The sequence below is a fragment of the Felis catus genome, chromosome A3, assembly GCF_018350175.1.
Source record: "Felis catus isolate Fca126 chromosome A3, F.catus_Fca126_mat1.0, whole genome shotgun sequence".
Classification (NCBI taxonomy): domain Eukaryota; kingdom Metazoa; phylum Chordata; class Mammalia; order Carnivora; family Felidae; genus Felis; species Felis catus.
The window spans coordinates 42,476,810-42,496,965 of record NC_058370.1 but is presented as its reverse complement, the minus strand read 5'-3'; the positions used below and the strand labels follow the sequence as shown (position 1 = coordinate 42,496,965).

Here is a 20,156-nt window from a genome sequence, read left to right as displayed (position 1 = left end):
TAACTGATGGCCTCTGTGCGTCAGATGGTGTTGATGCCCTGCCTTTATTCCCGTGGCCTACCCGGGACACTGCCTGTAGACAGTACCTATACATGACAGAGTCTTCATGCATTTTTGCCTCTGGAAGCATGTTTGGTCTTCTTGGGGAAAGCAAAAGTGCCAGCAATTTGATGGCTCGGGTGCAACCCTCAGCAAAGAAGGAATGGCAGCTGGTGGTTAAATTTCCCAGCTTTCTCAGTCTTTGGTGGGATAACTCAGAGATGTCATCACTCACAGAAGGTCTAGAATGTTGCAATAATGGTCTGCATTTTGTTTCTGCCTCTCTGGATCAATTCCATGGTTAGTTGTCTCCACACTGACTGAGCTTGGCCATGTGCACTTGTTTTGGCCGATGGGACTTAGTAAATGTGACACAAGCAAAGATTTGTTCCCAAATCCATGTCTCAGTGTCTGACATCATACTTGCTTATTGAATGTACTAAGTACATGATTGTTGAATGAACTGAATATTTTTCTGCTTCTATACTATCCCCTGGTATGACTGTGGCTTCTGTTAGTTTCTTTGTCCATTCGTTTCAAACTCCCGTAATTTTCCCTTGGTCCTTTCCTCTTTTCCAGTTAATGGCCAGGAAGGTTTGTTTTGGCCTCAGCTGCTGGGTCTAAATTTAGGTTAATGTCAAGCCTCAGTGAAGACACAACTCTACAAAGTTCTCTTTGGCACTGATTCTGCCCTCCCTCCCCCACAACATGGTACCACTTCTGGACTTCGAGATCGACAATGGCTTGTCTCCCATCCTTCTTCCCATGTCTTAGGCTCTGCAAGGTCTCTCTTGGTCTCCCATTCTTGGCTGACAGTCCCAAGAAATACAATCAGCAGGAACTGACTAGAATAGGCCCTTGGATGCCAACTACCTTCTTGTGTCTGAATTTCCATCACCTTGGAAGGGAACTGATAGCCTCCTGATGAAACTGATTTTTTCCCCTTCACAGAAGTAGAGAGCAAGCTAAGGGCAAGGAAGGATAGAATTTGTGGATTACCTTATTTTCTGTCTTAGGTTTCTTTATATCCCATCAAGTCACAACATTTTAGGCCATCAATAGTAATTAATTAATTGAAGCCATTTAACACAAGCACAAATTAAGATCTTCATGTAACCTTTCCTAGCATGCTTGGTCTTCCTGATTGCAGCATTACGTAACACATCAGTCTGTCATTTCGTGAGCATCTGATGATAATGTAAGCTTTTAGATTTTTTCCTCATCATTTATTTTTATATTTACTGAGTGCTTACTAAATGTACAGTGCTGTATTAATCACTAAGGGGGCAGTCAAAGAAACATCAATTCTTGTTCTGTATTTCACCTAGTGTAAATCCAATAGGTTGTGGCTGGTGCAGAATCCTTGCATCTACAAGCCGCTTTGTTTGGAAAACTGGTCTTTATACAACTTTTACAAGTAAAGTGGTGAAAAGCAGGCCAGGGGGCTCTGCAGTGAAGTGGCGTGGTCAGATCCAGTTGGTGCGTGTGGCTAATTACTCATAGGAATCTCATGCAGTTGGGGTCTCGGTCTCATCCAATGTGAAAGGCGGATACAACGGTTCTCTGGTCTCTGAATCTCAGCCAATAAACGACAGGGTTCAAATGCTCATTGCTAGTAGTGAAGAACATAAACATCATGCTTTATTTCCTTTTCCTCCTGTGTAAAATGAGAGGTTAAACTAATGCCTTTCTATGACTCCTTCCTGTAATTCCATCACTGTAGTTATTACTTGTAAAAATTTAAATGACTCTAGATAAACCACTTAGAATAATTAGGCTAACATATCACAAGTTTTTGGTGGGATAGCAATTTCCAAGCAGTCTGACAAGTGTTTAGAAACTATTATTTACAAACACCATTAAAATGACATATATTTAAATCACCTCAATGCTTTTCCTCTTTCCCCTCCCTTACACTTCTTGAAGAAATTGTCTTGATACCTCAACTTCATCATATTTACTGCTACCCTTCACAATGTGGCTTCCTTCCTATAGCAGACGTGATCACTTTTCTGCTTGGATCCCTTTGGGACTTAGCATTTAGGGCAGGCCAGCTCTGCATTTCTTCACCTGAGTTTTCTCTAGTTGGCCAAATTCTGCTCTTCTGAACATGTGCCAGGTCAAAGTACTGGAGACTTAATGCCACCCAGGAGTAATTAGCAATCCTGAATCGATGTGTGATTGCAACTGGCACATAAATACCCCAGCTCCCTCACAGCTCAGGCAGGGTACCTCTGGGGCACGTGTTCTACACCAGCTCTCCAGAGTTTCCTGGTGGGACTGAGCCCCCAGTTATCCACAATGACAACTTGCTTTCCCTTTCCTGTTTCACTTCCCACACTCCCCTACCAGTATTTTCTAGGTCCATTCCTTAAATAAACAACTTTCATTTAAATTCTTATCCCTTAATCCTGGAAACCCAAACTAACATATGTGTCCTCTTCCAATGTGCTAAGGTGGCACCTCCAATTTCAACAAGGACTTCATCTCTAAAACCGGTGGCCTTGGTTGCCCCATTGTTTCTTTCTTAACCCTCACCTACTTTCCTTTCACAGTCCTCAATTCTCCTTCCCTATCTCTAACAGTCCAAGCTCTGTCTCCTTGCCTGGCTCCTCTTTTCCCCTTCAGGTCCAAAGTTCTCCAGGATTTTGTCCTGGGACCTCTTCTCTCCTTTTTCTCTCAACACTCTTCCTTGGCAATGCAATGCTATCTATTGCTGTGGTATGACTGAGGTGTATGTGGATGGATGCTTGTGCATTTGACTTTCAGATCCTTGGCCAGCTTTACCTCTTTTTGACTTTGGTAATTAACCTCTATGGGCATTATCATTATCTGGATGTGCTTGGGACTCGGAGCCTAGAGAGTCAATACCCCAGTCACTAACCAGAGCTTTCTCTCAGTTCTCTCACTATGAATCCCAATTTACCTTCCGTTCTAGTTTATGGATAGTCTCTAGTTTTTAAAAACTTCATTTCTCTCTCTCCCAACCTCTACCACCTCCACTTAAGTGCCGTTTAAGAAAATGATGCAGTTGGTGCCTCTATAAATCGATTCTCTCCCTCTTGGCCCCTCAGTGCTGCCCAGAAGTCGTCCTTTGTCCTTTGTCAGCATCCCTTCCCTTGCCAGTAACAGTGTGCAAAATGTTGTCTCCCTTGAAGCCCCCACCCCATCACCTCTTCCCTCACTGGAAGCGTTAACTTTGCCTCCTTCACCTTTGAAGTAGTTGTGACTCCTCAGTGGGTATTCTCCCCATATCCTCTTCTGTGACCTACACACTGAACTTCATCTGCCCATCCTGTTTTTTTTTTTTCAACGTTTATTTATTTTTGGGACAGAGAGAGACAGAGCATGAACGGGGGAGGGGCAGAGAGAGAGGGAGACACAGAATCGGAAACAGGCTCCAGGCTCTGAGCCATCAGCCCAGAGCCTGACTCGGAGCTCGAACTCACGGACCGCGAGATCGTGACCTGGCTGAAGTCGGACGCTTAACCGACTGCGCCACCCAGGCGCCCCTGCCCATCCTGTTTTTTTAGCTCAGAGAGAAGAGAGTTCCCTTTTCCTACTCAGGCTCCTTTCACTTTTCAGTAAAGCCTAGCTAGGCAACAGACAAATGAAAATGAAGAATTTGGGATTGAAGAAGTTCTGGGTAAAGCAATTGTGATGAAATCACAAGCAATTTTAATGTAGAACAAATACCAGCAATACTGTAAATCATGGTTATATGCAGAAGGTTAATATTTACACGTAACCTAGTGCGAAATATGACACACCTAAGGAGCACTGCAATGTGTGAATAGGGGAGGCAAGAGAAAGTGTTAGCAGGCTAATGTCCCCACTTTGCTGAGCATGGACTCCACAATTCACTGAAGTTGAAATACATAATGAATCAATCAAACTTGTCATTAAATATATATTATCTACCTATCTACCTTTTGCATGTAAAATAGTCACAAACTCCTCAGTACCATCACAATAATTTTTTTTTTAATTTTAGGGAGTCCTATTACAAAATTATATCTCTTCCGTGACTAATTTGTCTGAAGGTTAACAATGTCATCAATTTTTTTTTCAGTTTCCTTTCCTTTTGTTAAATTTTATAATAATCAAATGAATAATTTAAAACTTAAAGTAGTGTGTACAGGGGCACATGGGAGGCTCAGTCAGTTAAGGTTCCGACTCTTGATTTCCACTCAGGTCATAATCTCCCAGATTGTGAGACTGAGCCCCATGTTGGACTGAGTGTTGACATCAGGGAGCCTGCTTGGGATTTTCTCTCTCTGCCCCTCCTCTGCTCATGCTCTCTCTCTGTCTCTTTCAAAAATAAATAAATATTGGGGCGCCTGGGTGGCTTAGTTGGTGGAGCGTCCGACTTTGGCTCAGGTCATGATCTCGCAGTCTGTGAGTTCGAGCCCCGAGTCAGGGTCTGTGCTGGCAGCTCAGAGCCTGGAGCCTGCTTTGGATTCTGTGTCTCCCTCTCTCTCTGCCCCTCCCCTGCTCATGCTCTGTCTCTCTCTCTCTGTCAAAAATAAAAATAAACATTAAAAAAATTTAAAAATAAATAAATAAATAAATAAATATTTTTTTAAAAAGTAGTGTGTACAATATAATCCCAGTTCTGTAAAACAATTTATCTAACTACCTTTTTTCTCTCTATATATATATTCTTACAGAAATATCTACAATAAAATTTATCTAATGTTATTAATGGTTATTTCTGAGTAATGAGGTTTGGGGGTAATAAAAAAAAAAACCACCTTTCTTTCAGTGCTTTTTTTGTACTACTTTATATTAAAAAATAGTAATGAGAATGTGTAATTTTGACAAAAATAATTAAGTTATTGTATTTTTTACATGATCAGGGAGTCTTAATTTATGTCAAGTTAACAACTTGGTTATTCGTATTCATTGCATTCATGAGGACTGCAACAAGTAAGAACACTGTGTTTACACTGAGAGATTCGCCATCCCCCCAGTAGAAGAATTCACAATTTTGTTTGCTTGTTTGCTTAAATATCAAGAGGAAAGACCCTCGATTATCTAAGAAATCCGACGCCAACATAAATTAGATCATTCATTCAACAACTACTCACTGTAGGCTTAGTTTTATCAGGCATCGCATTTACACAGAAAGCAAGACTTATGATGTCACTACTCTCAGCTTATATTAAAACACTGGAACAGTGAAAGCCAAGTATCCCAGGTCAAAAAATTTTTTTCTAATGCCGTTACTGTACGTGGCGCATGTTTTAAGCCTAAGTTATTATCTTCCTGTTCTTGATGTCTCCAAATAAGTCGTCCTAACATGTTTCTCATCTTCCTTTGAACTCTTTCTACCTTGACACAATGTAAGCATTAAGTGAATCTATTTAGGAAAATTTGGGAGAAGAATTGGATGTTCATGAGAGTCAAGCAAAAATGAACTATTGGAACCTCATCAAGATGAAAAGGCACAGGGAAGGAAACAATCAGTAAAATTGAAAGGCAACCAATGGAATGGGAGAAGATATTTGCAAATGACATATCAGACAAATTGTTGGTAACCAAAATCCGGAAAGAACTTATCAAACTCAACACCCCCCCTGCAAAAAAAAAAGTAATCCAGCAAAGAAAAGGGCAGAAGGCATAGACATTTTTCCAAAGAAGACAGCCAGATGGCTAACAGACACATGAAAAGATGATCAACATCACTCATCAACAAGGAAATACAAATCAAAACCACAATGAGACACCACCTCACACCTGTCAGAATGGCTTAGATGAACAACTCAGGAAACAACAGATGTTAGCAAGGATACGGAGAAAGGGGCACCCTTTTGCACTATTGGTGGGAATGCAAACTGGTGCAGCCCCCCTGGAAAGCAGTATGGAGGTTCCTCAAAAAATTAAAAATAGAGCTATCCTACAACTCAGCAATTGTACTACTAGGAATTTATCCAAAGGATACAAAAATGCTGATTCGAAGAGGCACATGCACCCTAATGTTTATAGCAGCACTAGTGACAATAGACAAAGTATGGAAAGAGCCCAAATGTCATCAGCTGACAAATGGATAACGAAGATGTGATATATATAGAATGGAATAGTATTTGGCAATCAAAAAGAATGAAATCTTGCCATTTGCATCATGAATGGAACTAGAGTGTATTATGAGAAACGAAATAAGTCAGTCAGAGAAAGACAAATAGATGATTTTACTCATGTGTGGAATGTAAGAAACAAAACAGGAAAAGAAAGAAAAAAGGAAAAATAAGATAAAAGCAGAGTGGGAAGCAAGCCATAAGAGACTCTTAAATACAGAAGACAAATTGAGGGTGGCTGGAGGGATGTTGGGTGGGGGGATGGGCTAAATGGGTGATGGGCATTAAAGAGGGCACTTGTTGGGATGATCACTGGGTCTTATATGTAAGTGATGAATCACTAAATTCTAATCCTAAGATCATTATTACACTGTATGTTAACTAACTTGGATTTAAATTTAAAAATGCATATATTAATTAATTTGATTCAGAATTAAAATAATAATTATAAAAATAAAGTTATAAATAAAGAGCAACCCTAGGATTCTACAGTTCTCATGTTCTTGTCAACTTTCTAATGGAGAAGCTACCAACATCTTGTGATATTGTTGAGGCTACTTCATTTGTGTCAGAAAATTAAGGGTTTGTGTCCATGTTTCACTTCCAACCTAAGAGTTTGTTATATTCAGTTATTCTCATCAGAGGAGCTCAGCACGTCACAACCTTCTCCAAAAAGTTATGGTCAAATTGTTTTAGGGACAAAAAATGATTTGTCTAGGGAATTTATTGCTTTTTATATATACCTAACACAGAATAATAGAAGCCATTCATTAATATGGAACCACTACATTTAGGGTAGAACTGTTAATTCAAATGCAATTTCTTGATTCCCTAACCATTAGTGGAGTTTAGTCACTTAATGGACTTCAGCTATTCAGCTATTACACACACACACACACACACACACACACACACACACATGCTTCTTTAGAAGTATATTAGTATATTAGTAAAGAAGATGAAACTAAAACTCTTGCTTTCGAATGTCCTGTGATTATTGGACTCTCAAATAATAACCCACAAATTCAGTTCAGGGTTTCTTTTTGAAATGATGAATCTGAGCTCAAATGTAAAATGAAGCCACTGCTCTAGTGGGTGGAAAAAGTATGAACTTCAGGTTTTATGTTTTATTTTTAAAGCCTGACTTCTTTGAGCAGTTACAGCCAAATATATAATTATTGCAAACTTAACTATAGCATCACTCCCTGATGTGCTGTAACATTGTGATCTACAGCTAATAAGACCTTTTGAAAGAGACATTGAATTTTAGATATTCATTCATTTGAGAAAAAGAATTTTTTTTTTGATCTATTCTATCACTGATAATTTATAAGTTGGGAATTTAGGGAAACGCAGGAGTCTGCCAGTCATTGACATGAGGCCTGTTACCTACTTCTATTTCCTAGCCACATTGCTGCCTATAAATAAATGGATGCTACAGGGGTAGTTTCTTGAAAACTAGTACTTCAAGTGCCTTTTCTCTGAGTTAATGGCCGAATAGTCACCTTGTGATCCAGGTGTACTTATCAGTGAAGAAGCACATAATGAGTCCCTATTATGAGTAAAGCATATTGGTCGCCAGTGGGACAGGAGTATTTAATGGGTTGTGTATTCTTCCTGGAGAAGAAAATTCACAAAGACCTGTAAAGCTGGTTGACATTATGAGGTGAAGATGTAGGAGCTTTCATAAGTCTTTTAAAAATTATTATTCTTGCAATTTGGTTTGGTTTGGTTGTAAGGTTCAGAGAATACTCTTGCAACCTAAGAAAGAAGGATATTTATTGACAGGATATTGGCTTGGGTAATGTTGGTGGTTCTAAAGATAAACTCTCAAATCCCAGTGCCTTAATGTAATAGCAATTTACTTTCTGACTCATAAAGCTCTTCTAAGTCAAGAATCAGGGACCCGGGGTCCTTCCATCTTGCGACTCTACCGTCTTTGGCATTTGGCTTCCAAAGTTACTGTTCTTAATCGCGTCAAACCTCAGAAGAGAAGAGGTGGAGAATCAACCTATGGTCAGTTTTACGCATCAAGCATGGAAGAAGTGCACATCACTTCTGCTTACATCCCACTGGCTAGCATCCTCATATGGTGGTACCTATCTGCAAGGCAGGCTGGGAAATGTGGTACTGCTGTGGCCCAAGGAGAAGACAAAATTAATCTGGTAACTAGCCTTTACCTTCTGTCCCATCTTTTTCTGGGAGATGGAGCTGGGAAGTTATAGGAACTCAGATGAAATGTCTGCATCTCCCATGGCCTGGATAGTCTCTTTCATGACAACTAGACCCCATTTTCCTCTCTATAGCAACTAGTGAATCAAATTTCCTAAGAAAGTCAGCATGATTGGTTAAGATAATTACCATGGGCTATAGTGAATTTAATTCTGGATTATTTCAGCCAGGCACTCTCAAGGATCATGGCCAACTCCTGGATGGGTTCCCATTGGGCTGTTTACTCCTCATTCAATCAGTTGTCATTCCCAAGAAAGTACAACTTACAATTGTTTTCTTGAGCAAAAAAATGTAACCAGGTCATCACCTTATTATTATTACTCCTACCAATAATAGGTTTTTTATTCTATGCGCTTGCCACTGTGTTCAAAACCTTATACACACTGTACTATGTATTTTTCACAACCACCATATTTTAGTAGCCATTTCAAATAAACATGAGCCTCTTAGAGATTTCATAATCTAGACAAGTTTCCAGTACTTTCTAATTCTAAATCCCATTATCTATACCTTTGAACATTGCTGTTCCTGGCTTCCTTTAGTCACAAGAGAGGCATTGGATATAGTGAGTGCTGGGACAAATGTGACTGGTGCCAAGAAAAGGAACAGATTAAATGCAGGGGAAGTCCCAAAGAGATAGAGAATATTCCAGTCTAAGTCAGTCAGGTAAGGCTTAAGGGATGAGCTTGGACTTGACCTAAAGCATACTGTATTAAGTTAGAGTCCAAAAGGAATTCATAGCTTTCATGTTGGGGAAGTTGAGTTCTGGGCTATTTACCTTTGGTTACCATGGTAATAGATCATGTAGTGTCAGAAAAACTGTCCCTTAAGGGATTCTTAGATAGGAATCCTCTTGGAAACACTTAGGATCAAATCTATCTCTTGTTTTGTTTCCCCTTCTGAACCATGTTAATCTTGATCTAGAGGAGAACAGGGCAGAGGGTGGAAGACTACTTCTTCTGACTCACAATTGATCCACGATGAACTGAGAGTGAAATTATAGAATCTGGATTCAATATTGTTAATACCACTAAAAGGGCGAAAATAAATATATGACAAAAGATTCCTCCTATCCACAATAGCTAAAGAGCTCCTACAAACGGAAAATTAAGACAGACAATCCAAAAGAAAAAAAAAAAGAAAAAAGAAAGAAAGAAAGAGGAAGAAAAGAAAGAAAGAAAGAAGAAACAAAGATAGAAAAAGAAAAGAAAACAAAACCAAACCTTTCAGGGCAAAAGACTTGAACAAATAATGTGTAAAAAAGGATTTCCAAACCACTAATAAGCATATGAAGAAGTATTCCGCTTGAGGTGATCATCAGGGAAATGCAAATTAAAATCACAATGAAATATCATTATGTACCCACCAAAATAACTAAAAGGAAAAGGCATAAGAAATCAAATGTCGCTGAGAATGTGGAGGGATCAGAAACCTCACACATTGCTGGTGGTCACTTTGTCTGTGGCAGGCGGAATTCTGAGATGACCCCCAAGATTTCCTCTCCCTCGTGTACGTGCCCTGTATCATCCCCTCCCCGTGAGTGTGGGGACAGGATTGTGAAGATGATGGATGTCATTTATGTTATTAGATTACCTTTTGTGGCAGAGGGGAGGGATTTTATCAAATGTAGTTAAGGTCCCAAATCAGTTTACCTGAATTAATCAAGACAATTCTCCTGGGTGGGCCTGACCTAATCAGGCTCACCTAAACAGGGACTGAGCCTTTCCTGAAAGAAGGGTGAAAGTGTGAGAAGGTTTATGGAAAGGGTCATGCAGCAAGGTCATGAGCGTAGCTCCAGGAGCTGAGAGTGGAACTTGCAAAAATTGAAGACTCCAGGTCTACAACTACAAGGAGCTGAATCCTAAACACCTGAATATGCTTGGAAGTGGACTTCCCCTTAGTTGTGCCTGTAGATGAGGACATAGCTGGCCACTATCTTAATTTCTACCTGTAAGCCCATGAGCAGAAGACCCAGCTAAAATGTGCCAGACTCCTTATCCATGAAAACTATGAAATAATGAATTTGTGTGGTTTTAGGACACAAAGTCTGTAGTATTTGTTACACAATAGAAAACTGATACAGTCTCCTAAAGTTGAATGTATATATGCCCTTTTACTCAACAATTCTAATCCCAGGGATATTCCCAACAGAGAGACATATATGCTGGGAATACATACATTACAAATTCCACAGAAGCAATAATCATAATAGCCTAAAACTAAAAACTACCTAAATGAGCAAGAGGGGGAACTTATGGGGTATGGATAATACTTTATTTCTTGATTTGGATGCTCATTACATAAGTGTGCTCAGTTTGTGACAGTTTATGGACTGTGTTCTTTCCTAAGTTGTACTTCAATAAAATTAAAAGAAATTTGATTTTAACATTAAATTCAATTAAAGAATTCAATTCAATTAAAGTTAAAATTAAAAAGTCAGTTAAAATGAAAAGAAGTTTATTCTTTCATTGTATACCAGCACAATTATTGCTAGAGTTTTTCAAATGCAGTGAGCACACATATAAAAGTGGTCACATGATTTTACTTGTGTAATTATCCTAGCCTCAGTCCTACCTGAACAAAAACCAAAACCCACTGTAGCAAAACAAAAACACTTCATTGTCAATTGTTTGGATTTCTACCTTAATTCTTACTTGATTTTTGGCTAACCTTCAATATACTGTTTTAATAAATATTTTTTTGTTCTTTTTCCAAGAGATTTAAAAGTAGTAGTATATTAAGAATTTTAAGGGGTGCTCGGGTGGCTCAGTCGGTTAAGCATCCGACTTCGGCTCAGGTCATGATCTCACAGTTTGTGAGTTCGAGCCCTGTGTCAGGCTCTGGGCTGACAGCTCAGAGCCTGGAGCCTGCTTCACATTCTGTGTCTCCTCTCTCTCTGCCCCTCCCCGTCTCGTGCTCTGTCTCTCTCTGTCTCTCAATAATAAATAAACATTAAAAATTAAAAAAAAAAGAATTTTAAGGCACTCGGAAAAACACCTCTGATGTTATTGTAAACTCACTTACTCTCCTAGACATATACATATGTCTCTATATCTTTTTTGATGAACAAATGTCTTTTAGCCAGGTCACGATAAAATAGAAAACTTTAGTCTCAACACACCTTTCTGACAGTAAAGTTACAGGTATTTTTGTTCCATTTCGGGGAGGAAATACATTTGTTTGGTCATGGCCTTGCAAGAGTTTGGTAAAAAAAATCACCAGGTATTCATTTAATATCTCATATATACACCACTGTGCTAAAGCCCTATGGCTTTAAGAAGTGTATTGTTTCTACTCTTAAAAGATTTATGATTTACCTGAAGTACATACTCATACACATTTGTTAATGACATAGGTTTATACGTTAATACCAAATAGGTGTTGGATATAGAAAAAATTGAAAAGAAAGAAAGGAAAGGGAAAACATCCGAACTCTAAAATGGTGCCCAGAGAGCAGAGTTCTTGGCTGTCCGGGAAGGTTTCCCGGAGGCAGTTCGGTAGGAAAACAAAGTTATTTTCCACAAAGCAAATTTGGTTTTAAATCTGAGTTTTTTTTTCACTCTCCAGATATAAGTTTAACTGGTTGGGGCTTTAAGTTTTTCATCTGAGAATTAGGCCTGATGGCAACAATTTCTACCTCACAGGCTTGTGAGTTTAGATGGGATAACTTAGTAAAATAGCAGTTTCCCCTAGTCTGCATAGCTGACCCTTCTTTGGGATGAATAAGTAATCACCGAGGATCCTTGGTGTCTGACCCTGAGCATTGGAGAGGATGGGGCGGTAGGGAATTGGAAGACACACTAAGTATTAGAGAGAGGAAGGAGAAGGAGGTATTGTAGGTTTAAAATGAAAAAAATAAAAAGAGTGACAAAAGTGCAGTATGTGATGAGAACAAGACAGGACAGTGTGTGAGAAACCTGGAGGAACAGATAAAACTAAGGAAGTTTCCTTACAGGCTGGCAAACCCGGTACTAGGCTGGCCATGGTGAGGACACTAGAAGTATGGAGGATATGGTCCTTGAATATTTACCTTTTAAGTGGAAAGACAATACTTACACCCACATTTACTTACATATATAAAATGACTGGAGGAAGAGTGTTGGGATGTACTAGCTTATGTCGTGTAGGCTTTGCTTTTTCATCCCGTGGGAATTTGGAGAAGAGAAAGCACATGGTGGTCCATAGCATCAGGGAAGGTTTGGAGCTCAGTTGTGAAGGAAGAGGGGTGGGACACGAATCCAAGGAAAGAAAAGAGGGCTCCTTCTACACAGGTGTGGCACCATGCAAAGATTTGTCAGACAGAAGCATTCTGCCATAGGCTGATTTTTTTTTTAACTTAACTATATATCAGAACGAAAATCATTTGGTTAAGAGATACTGTTTTTGAGAAGGGGTTATAGAGAGGGGAGGAGAGGTGGCAAGGTAAAAGTTCATTTTTCCCAGATAGAAACTGCATGTTTGTGGCTGACTCAAAGCCAGTGGGCTCCTCTCAAATAAAGAGTAGGGGTGAGAGAGACTTAGGTGTCTGATTTTACCCCAGAGTATGAGTTCCCTGAGAGTTCACAGTAAGCATATCAAGATTCTCCAGATATATTTAGGATGACATTGTCCCTACACCTCCTTTCTCAAACTCCACCGTCCAAACTACAAATCCCCTCGTTAAGCCGTTTACCTCTACAAAACAAAACAAGACAAAACAAAAGCGACCCCTTGGAGAATTAATAAGTCAAGTCATTATCTGTCTTAGTTACACCCGGATTTGCTTAAGTTGCTAAGATCCTAAAGGGCATTGTCTAAAGGGGAAGTAAGGAGGAGGTAGCAATAGTCTGCCTACACTATGAAAAGGTGCATGGTACGGAAAGAGTAGCAGGTATTCCCGAATCAGCTGCAGCCCCTTGGCAGTCAGAAACTAAAAAGCCTGATGCCATATCCCTTCAGCCCACCTCAAAGCTCAACGCATCCTGCAGAGCACTTAGCCTGTTTGGCATGTACTAAGAGGTAAAGAGCATGAGTTTATTTCTGAAAGATCCGGGTTTAAATCCAGATCTGGTTGTTTTACCTTGGGCCCTGATCTGAGCCAATGTCCTTATCAGTACCATGAGCTTAATAATAATAGCAGCTTCCTCGGAGTTGTTGAGAATATTAAATAAGAATATGTGTAAGGACTCCAGCACACAAGGGTGCCCCATTGTTGTCAGGTAATAATAATCACGGTGACAATCACTGTTCTATCTGTGGCTCCTGGGTCCTGAATCTTGTCTCCTAACAAGTTAGGGAGGTGGGTTGGGAAGGAAGGGGGGGTCTGCTTGTTTCCTGTGTTGAAATAAACACAAACTCTTGAAACAGCCCCAGACCCTGGGCCAGAACGACAGCGGGCTGCTCCCTCAGCTCGCATCCTCTCTCCCTGCTCCACCCACGCTTCCCGGGAGCAACAAGTTCCCTTCTGCAAAGACCCGCCCGCGCGCCACTGGTAGACCCGGCGGGCTTCTCCTCCCAGACTAGTATGACTGGCGGGGAAACCCACCGAGGGTCGAAATCGCTGCTGCCAACACCCTGCCGGGGAGGGAGAGCCAGCTGCTCAAGAGGGAGCCGCGTCCGGGAGGAAGACGGGAGGCATGGGAAGTTCGGACAGAGGGACTGATAGGAAACCTAGTTCGCACTGCCCTTGAGAGGCAAAAACAACAAAAGAAAGCACCCACCGCTCGTTTCCCGCCCCTCTCCTGGGATCGGGAGGGAGAAGACAGGGCCCCGAATCCCACACCTCCACCCAGCCTCCACCCAGACCTCCACCCAGCCTTCTGGTTGCCAAATCGCATTCCTACGTCCTCCACGCTCCCCTTGCCCGGTTTCTCCGTGCATCCTCTCACTCTACCCCACCTCTCGCCAGGTCTCCTAAGGACACTTGCGATTTCTGACAAGATATTTCGTAAGAAGGACAAGCAGGTAAGCCACGGCCCCCACCCAGCACTCTCCTTTCCGCTGCGTCCCAGATGGATACCCTGGAGTCACAAAAGGAGTCCCAAGGCGTCTTAGGTTGGGAGCCTTAGGCAGCTGCCCGAACAGTTGAACTCTGGCAACTTCTTGGAATGGGGATCCCTGCGCCCTCGTGAGAAAGCCACGGTGGCCTCCCACACACCAGGAGAGACACCCCAACTTCTCCATAGGGAACTCCTCTAAAATCTACCTTTCCAGCTTCTACAGCTGTGAGTTGAGAATCAGAGCTAACTAGGAGTACGCTTCGGGGGCGGGCGCTCGTGGGCAGGGGCGAGGGCGAGAAGTTCCACCCGGATTTTGGAAAGAAACCCCAGTTCATGTCTCCAAGTCTCCTGGAGGCAGAGAGCTGTTAAGGAAGAGGGGCCGAAGTCACCGGGAGGGAAGTCCTCCTAGCGCGGGGTCCGAAAAGCACGGAGGTGAATTGCAATATCCAAGCTTTTAGCCTTGTCCCTTGGAAACTACTCTTTCTCCAGGGGATGGGGGCGGGGGATACATCCCTGGCAAAGATTGCCAACGTCAAGCCCAGATGTTCAGCACTTCATTCCCCCATCCCCACCCAGCCTTGAGAACTTGGTACCTCGGACAGCAGCCCGGGCGCAAGGCATTGTCAGAAAGGTGTTATCTTGTTTTCGCCACCAAGTCAAAGAGCAATAAATTATTTTTATGACCTTACTAGTATAATTTGAAGGACATTTTAATTACATAACCCGTGAAAGATCACCGGAGGCAATGTCGTGTTAAAGAGCCCATGGCAGAATATCTGCATCGCATGAGAAAGAAAACTTGCAAATCTGCAATGAGATTGCGCAGGGCTGCCCCCGTTTTGAAACAACATGCGAAATGCAAGGGAGATTTTACCTTTCGGACTCCAAAGCCGTGTTCTGCTGCAACTTGGCGAGCTTCTTCCTCTCCTCCTTTATGCAACTCCACAAGAAAATGATTCGTGAAGACCGGTCTCTCGGCAGATGCAAAAACCATGACACAGAAGAGGAGCCCGGAGGCCGCCTTCCACTGGGAGACACAGCCACCTTTCATCTTTCTTGGGAGTGAAAAGTGGTGCTAGGAGGCGCGCAGGCTGGTGGAGCGGAGGACTCGGAGGAAAGGTGCAAATGAAAAATGTATATATATAGTTTTTTTTGTTTGTTTTTAAAAAAATCTCTGTGTAGAGAAAGAGACTGATTAGGGGGCTCAGAAAGCAGCAAATCAATGTGTATTCTCCTCCAGCATCTGGCTGGCGGGGAAGCCGTGTAGTCAGGCTCGCTGGCAGAGGTGCGAATGTGGGGAGCTGTGTGTATCTGAGAGAAAGAGCGAGTGTATGTCTGTGCTTGGGGCTAAATCTGCATTTTCAGCTCCTCCTCGGCTCCAATTCCACTGGGGACAGAGGAGAGCACCAGCCTGGCTGACGTGCGCTCGCCAGCAGCCAATGAGGGCCGGAGATGCGACGGGCCCCGCCCTGGACCGCCCCGGGCCCACCCCTGCCCGCCCCCAGACCGGCCGGTCCGCCTCCGCCGGCGGGGGGCGCTGAGCGGCGAGCCCGCGCCCCCGCCCCTTTCAGAACCCTGGAGAGCTCCTCCATCTCTCCACCCGGGCCCGCCTAGCTCCCAGGAAAATCCCCCCAGCTGTAATCTGGTCGGCGGCGCCGGAGTGATGTCATTGTTTGTGGAAATCTGTAAGGCTCTGGAAAGAGAATTACGGCGTGTGCCGCTCCCTGAGGCTCCGAGGGGAGCTGGGGCACCGGCCTCTCCCCATTCCTCTCCCCTGCTTATTTTCCGCTGCAGAATAACTCTTTTTTTTTCTCTCTCTCTCTCAAGGCACACTTGCCTCTCTCGCGCTCAACAACAAAGCAAATATTAACCCTCCTCTCACCACTTTGGACAAATCCCGGGGAGGGTTACTCCCTTTCCCCGCACGGGGAAGGTTGGGGAAAGCAGCCTTCTTGGGGTGACTCATGGGGACGAGTATTTATTTATTTATTTATTTATATTTTTGTAGGCTCTGGACTTGTCTGGAACTAAGCAGCCGGGAAGCCTAGCAGATCAAGCTCACTCCCACTAGCATCTGTGATTAGATGAGACTCCTTCGAGAGTCAGGGTTGCTCCGCAGAGACCGCCTTCTAGAGAGGCGCGGCCAGGATTGACATGCCTGGAGGTACATTCTCAGACTTGGGGACAGACGTTCGGTTGCACAAGGACGGCGAGAGTGTGCGTTTGGGAAGGTATAGCCACCAATCCTAGGCGCTGGGCCAAGACGCCAGTTGGGCATTCTAAACTGAGGCGAATTCAGGCCAAGTGACACTGGGTCAACGAAATTATCCAGTTAAGAAATGTGCACTCCCAGACTACAAATGGCTTACACTGACTTCTTCCTGTCCCAGTGAGAGGAAGCAGGGGTGAAATGTCTGCCTCGAAATCAGGGCGATTGTTTTAAAGTACCCCAAATATTGTTGAATTATAGAATGCGGACACTGATCCCCATTATCATTTAGCTCCAAAGTTCAAAATTCTGCTTCACTTGAATAAGAGGTGAGACCTTTGTCCTAGAGGCTTAATTAAGTGTATGCAATAGAGAGAGAGAGAGAGAGAGAGAGAGAGAGAATAATGTTGACACATTTTACACACACACACACACACACACACACACACGAGCGTTTTATTTTTGACAGACTTCCCCCTTTTCATTTTATCATGAAGTCGGACTCTACACAAGAAAACATTATTGTTAGAAAAGAATACACACAATGCCATGGGACACACTGTCTTCAGAGCAGAACCCTTTTCCTGACATAGTTGGCTCCCTCAGAGCCCTTTCCAAACTAGCCAAATAAAAACACAGACGTTACTGAAAATTTTGATTAAAGCATTAAAGAAATCGGTATGTAATTAATATTAGGATTAGTAGTGGTAGTACTTGAACTCCTTTAAGAAACACTGAGTCCTTGAACTCCTTTAAGAAATGCTGAGAAGGTGCTAGCACACAGACTAAAGATAAAAGGGTCCAAAGTGGAGACAAGTTTTCTGGGAAGGTATTAATAAAAGGGAACAGAGCTGCTCTGGATTCCTCAGTTCTTTCCTGCTCAGAGGCTCATTTCTGCTGAGATTTTTTTTTTTTAATCCCCCTATCCTACTCCACAGCTTACCTCTCATAGTCCATCTGTTTGATTTTAACACGAGGTTTTCTTACTAAGAGACCTTCAACTCTTTCTCTCTTTTCCTTATATTTTGCCCATATTTTGAATCAAAGTCCTAGGCTGGTATGAAAAAATGCCAAATGATTCTTCTGCCCTGTATTGTCATTTGAGAAAAACGGCACCAAATGTGAAAATTACATTAGATGGATTCACAATCATGGAGATCATTTCAAAAGCAGCAACAGAGATAAAAATCTAAGTCTTAAGAAAAATAGATCCGAAGAGCATCAAATAAGTCAATTTAGAAGATTATGGGTGTTGGGAAATAGCGCTGTAATGTAGCTAAATCTCTCTGGAAATGAACATGAAATTACCATCTATTCAGAGATATTTATTAATTTTTTCTGAAACCACAAAGCAATACTCCATTTCCTAAATAAATTCCAAAGATGAAATGCTAGTAAGTGTTGAATCTTATGTATTTGAATTTTCAGTAATTAAAACCATGCAAAATTGGGTACAGGCTAAATAAAACCCGGATGGTTGATTAAAATAGGACATTTTTAGTGTTTTACATAGAATACAGTTCATCAAAATATTGCCAGAACAGCATATCAAATGAAAATGGGAATCTTTTTGTGATGTAAACGCTCAATTTTAAATGCATAATAATGTCATATGCAAGTGGAGGAAATATATTGATACATTGAATGGTTATTTGAAATACAAATACACATCCATGTGCATACACACCTAGCTTTTTTAAGGTAACTCTTCCTAGGCTCCTTTGTTTTGTTTTGTTTTCTTTGTTTGAATACCAACAGTAACTTTGGAGCAAAAAGGTGAACAAAAGAGAGAAACGGTAGCAGAATGTTTCAAGGACTAAAATGGAATCCAGTGGACAGGAACTCTCCCGCCGGCTCTGCGGTTACTGACGATGCCACTTGGGCTAATCCACTGTATCCTTCAAAGCCTTTATCTCCTTATCTGTAAAAGGAGATGGTTGGATTAGAGACCCTGTAGGTCCAAAAGCCAACTTGTAATTTCAAAGAGTTGCCAAAGTAGACTATGATATAGAAAGAATCATCAGTAGCTTGAGAAATGTTAAGGATAGTCATACTTTTTTATTACATGGTGGTGGTCAACGGGCTTATTTATTTTTATATCCTCCGCCCCCCCCCACACACACACACCAATAGTCTCTTATTTGCCAATTTTGTGGATTTGAGGAAAGAATAACTAACACAAACTGGCTGACACTCAGTACCAGACAAAAAAACCATCAATATGTTGAGGTTCTTACTATTTAAGATACTGTTGTATCTGTAGAAAAAAACATAAGTTTGGTTCCAGTTCAAATGTGCAACATAACCCACAGAGTCTCTTTGAAGACATTGCCCTACAAACACCAGAATATTCCCATTATATGGATTCATAACTATAAATCAACAGACCTATGTGTATTAAAACAGCCCAAACCACCTGGGGGTATGATTAGGACCCTTCCATTCAGATATACTTCTAAGGAGAACTTTGGGCACAGGGAGCTTCAGGTCAAGGAAAACCTATCACTGGAGAGGAAAGGGAAAATTAGAAGCAGCTCTAGGGAGGCTGCTGGATCTTTGAATATTCTTTAGTCCATTAGGGAAAAGATCTTAAGTTTCTGTTGATTTCAGTTGGGTGGGGTGTAATCTGAAGGGGAATAGACATGTACAACAGAAGGTGCAATTTAAAATTCAGCCATCTTACATATCAGTTGAGTTTTGTCATTACTGTTTCATTCATTCTGAGTATTTTAAGTGCAGTAAAATTAATTTCACTGGGTGCCACAATTCTTATTTCTTTTTTTTTTTTTACATTTATTTATTTTTGAGACAGAGAGAGACAGAGCATGAACGGGGGAGGCGCAGAGAGAGAGGGAGACACAGAATCGGAAGCAGGCTCCAGGCTCTGAGCCATCAGCCCAGAGTCCGACGCGGGGCTCGAACTCACGGACCGCGAGATCGTGACCTGAGCTGAAGACGGACGCTCAACCGACTGAGCCACCCAGGCACCCCGGGTGCCACAATTCTTTACTATCATACTGTATTACCAACCCCTTCAAGTAGATTCCTCCTAATGACCCTGCCCTCCCTGTTCTTTCCACCCCAGCCCATACTCAGGCTTTCTGAAGTATTGTTACCACTGTACAGGTTTCTACCAAATTTTGGATTCAATGTTGACCAAGTTTTTAAAAAATTTTCCCCAGATGATTTTTATTTGCCAAGATCTCACCTAATTTCCCAGTGGTATTTATCTACACTCTCATATTTGCAGTAACTCAAGATTCAGGTATTTGGAAATTTTTAATTCATTCCTTAGTGTACACCCACTCCTTCTAAATTATTGGGATTTACTTGGTCCATCCTCCAATTTCTATAGTTTTTATCACCTTATACCTTTTCCTTGAATGACCTATCTCTGTTTTTCCTTTAGTTGCAAAGTCTCAAGTGACTTTAGTTACCTAAGCCATCTTAAATTAATATTGTGGGGAGGACTCATGAGGCTTTATTAGCACCAAAGCATTGAATCTAGAGTGTTTTGGGTTGTCTTCATTTTATAACTTCATCAACAAACCATCAAATTTATTCAGACTAATTGACTATTCATAAATAAAAGCTACTCATTGCTTCCTTATTTTCCAAAAC

The 20,156-nt window shown here is 41.7% G+C and overlaps 1 protein-coding gene across 1 annotated transcript in view; it reads right to left on the bottom strand.

Moving 5' to 3' along the window:
• PCSK2 (proprotein convertase subtilisin/kexin type 2) overlaps positions 1-15,741 on the bottom strand; it is a 275,158-nt gene extending 259,417 nt beyond the window's left edge. Inside the window, exon 1 of the mRNA XM_003983799.6 lies at positions 15,201-15,741. Within this exon, the coding sequence (XP_003983848.2) occupies positions 15,201-15,377 (177 nt within the window). The 5' untranslated portion in view covers positions 15,378-15,741. The remainder of the gene's footprint in view (positions 1-15,200) is intronic.
• Positions 15,742-20,156: the final 4,415 nt, after the last annotated feature.